We start from the raw sequence: 2258 nt of genomic DNA on the forward strand, positions 1-2258 counted from the left end.
ATTAATTATAATATAATTATAATAAATTTGTTTAAGAGAAAAAGAGAGTTCACCAGAAATTAACACTTCAATCTTAAAAATTGAATTCTATTGAATTTTGGTCAGTATGTAACTAGTAGAAAAAAGTGAGTCATTTGATAAAATTTTATACCAATTTTATACTATCAAATTATTATTAATAACTAATTAATGGTTAACAATCACAAAAGTTACTGTCCCTAACGTTGCTTTTAATATATTCGGTAGATATAAGAAACTCTGTGGCTCCCTCACATCTCTCAAAAGTCAAAACACGCTCACACAGTTACACACGTACATTCTCAAGTCTCACCGCCACCCTTACTCACTCTCACCGGCGAGATCGCATCTCCGTGTCCCTATCGTTGCCGCCTCCAGTCGGTCTTCTACACTCGTCTCGCCTCCAGCAGCCTCGTCTCTGCCAGAACGCCACAGCCTCGTTGCCACTGGTCTGCTACACTGCTCTGCCAACTGCTCTTTCACGCCACCGAGCTCGTTGTCGCCGCCGACTGCTCCTTCTCACCGCTGCTACTTAGCTCCTATCCTGCCACAGCGTTGCCGCCGCCTCCACATCCTCCATTGCATGTAATTAAATTTTATGTATTAGGGTTTTTAAATTAGGGATTAATTTGCTCAATAATTTGCTTGCGAGAACATTATTATATAATTATAATGATGAGAAGGCACAGATATAGTTTCGCCTGCACATTATATTTAGTTTAAATAGAACTGATTAGGATTAGACAAAGGAATATATTATATCAAAAGTCTAATTGACTAAACACAAGTGCATGAGGTTGATACTTGATTTTCTATATTATGTGAAATTTCTAATGTTTTATTATTATTGTTTTCTGCTGCATGTTCACGATCTCTCTGATCTTCACAAATCAACGAATCATAGAGAGAAGATTTGCATGATGTTAAAAACTTGTATATTAATTAAAAATTTAACTTTTTGAACACTTAGTTGTTTGTATCTGCAGTTGGTTTTGACACTTTATGCTTGTTCTTTTGTAATTCATCTATATGTTGACTTGTTCTGTTTATTTAAATTGTTCATGAGATGAGATACTTGTGACTGGTTTTAATAGTTTTTAGCTGACCATGTTAGCAGATTTAGTTTAGAAGGTTGTACTGATATTTGTACAAATTTGTGTATTTTGTAATAGCAAAGTTCAGTATGCTGATAGAAATTTGTTTAATATACCTTAAATGATTAGGAACTGCCGCCACCTAGGGTGGAAAGCCTTGGAGTAGATTTGTTTATGTCTTGTTAATTGTGAATCTTTAGAATCAACTTTCTTTTTCTTTGTCCTTACTGCATAATGCAGTCAAACATGGTGTTGTCTTCAATGGAAGTTGAAGCTGCCCCTGAGGCAAAACCATTGCCTCCAAAGCCTAAGTTCGAGCCTTTGAAGCCTCATGAGATGTCCGATGGTCAGTTTCAGTTTCGGAAGGTATCTGTTCCACAACATCGCTACAATCCTCTCAAGAAAGCATGGATGGACATCTATACTCCCATATACGAGCAGATGAAAATCGACATCCGCATGAATTTGAAGGCTCGGAAGGTTGAACTGAAGACGAGGCCAGATACACCCGATATTAGTAACCTGCAAAAATGTGCTGATTTTGTCCATGCTTTCATGATGGGATTCGATGTCGTAGATGCCATTGCGCTACTCCGTCTGGATGAGCTCTATGTTGAGTCCTTCGAAATCAAGGATGTTAAGACACTTCGAGGTGATCACTTGTCTCGCGCTATTGGAAGATTATCTGGTAAAGGCGGTAAAACTAAGTTTGCAATCGAAAATGCAACTAAGATGAGGATTGTGATTGCTGACACTAAAATACACATTTTGGGGTCATTTGCCAACATCAAAATTGCGAGAGATTCTCTTTGTAGCCTTATCATGGGATCACCCGCGGGTAAGGTATATTCGAAACTAAGAGCAGTTACAGCTAGACTGGCAGAAAGATTTTGATCTTCCTAATCATGATCTGGACTTTTTTTTTCTAATTCTATAGATTATGAGATGAAGTGTGATGAGGATGAGTTATTGTGTAAGTGGTTAGTTCTTCAATTAATTGTAAGAGTTTAATGTAATGGAATAATTGTAAAGTTTGTGCTCTATGAACATTTATTATAAGAGTTTAATTTTGATGCATTGTCTTACATAGTTGTGCAATTACAATCGTTTTGAATGACTATTCACGCAGTCAATGTAAAAGGCAGT

At 36.8% G+C, this 2258-nt stretch overlaps 1 protein-coding gene across 1 annotated transcript; it reads left to right on the plus strand.

Moving 5' to 3' along the window:
- The first annotated feature begins 266 nt into the window (after positions 1-266).
- Positions 267-2189, plus strand: LOC107462786 (uncharacterized). The gene is made up of 2 exons (XM_016081443.3): positions 267-603; positions 1353-2189. The coding sequence occupies exon 2, from the start codon at positions 1359-1361 to the stop codon at positions 2004-2006; it is 648 nt and encodes a 215-aa protein (XP_015936929.1). The 5' UTR covers positions 267-603; positions 1353-1358; the 3' UTR covers positions 2007-2189.
- The last annotated feature ends 69 nt before the right edge of the window (positions 2190-2258 follow it).

Source organism: Arachis duranensis, chromosome 8, assembly GCF_000817695.3.
Source record: "Arachis duranensis cultivar V14167 chromosome 8, aradu.V14167.gnm2.J7QH, whole genome shotgun sequence".
Taxonomy (NCBI): domain Eukaryota; kingdom Viridiplantae; phylum Streptophyta; class Magnoliopsida; order Fabales; family Fabaceae; genus Arachis; species Arachis duranensis.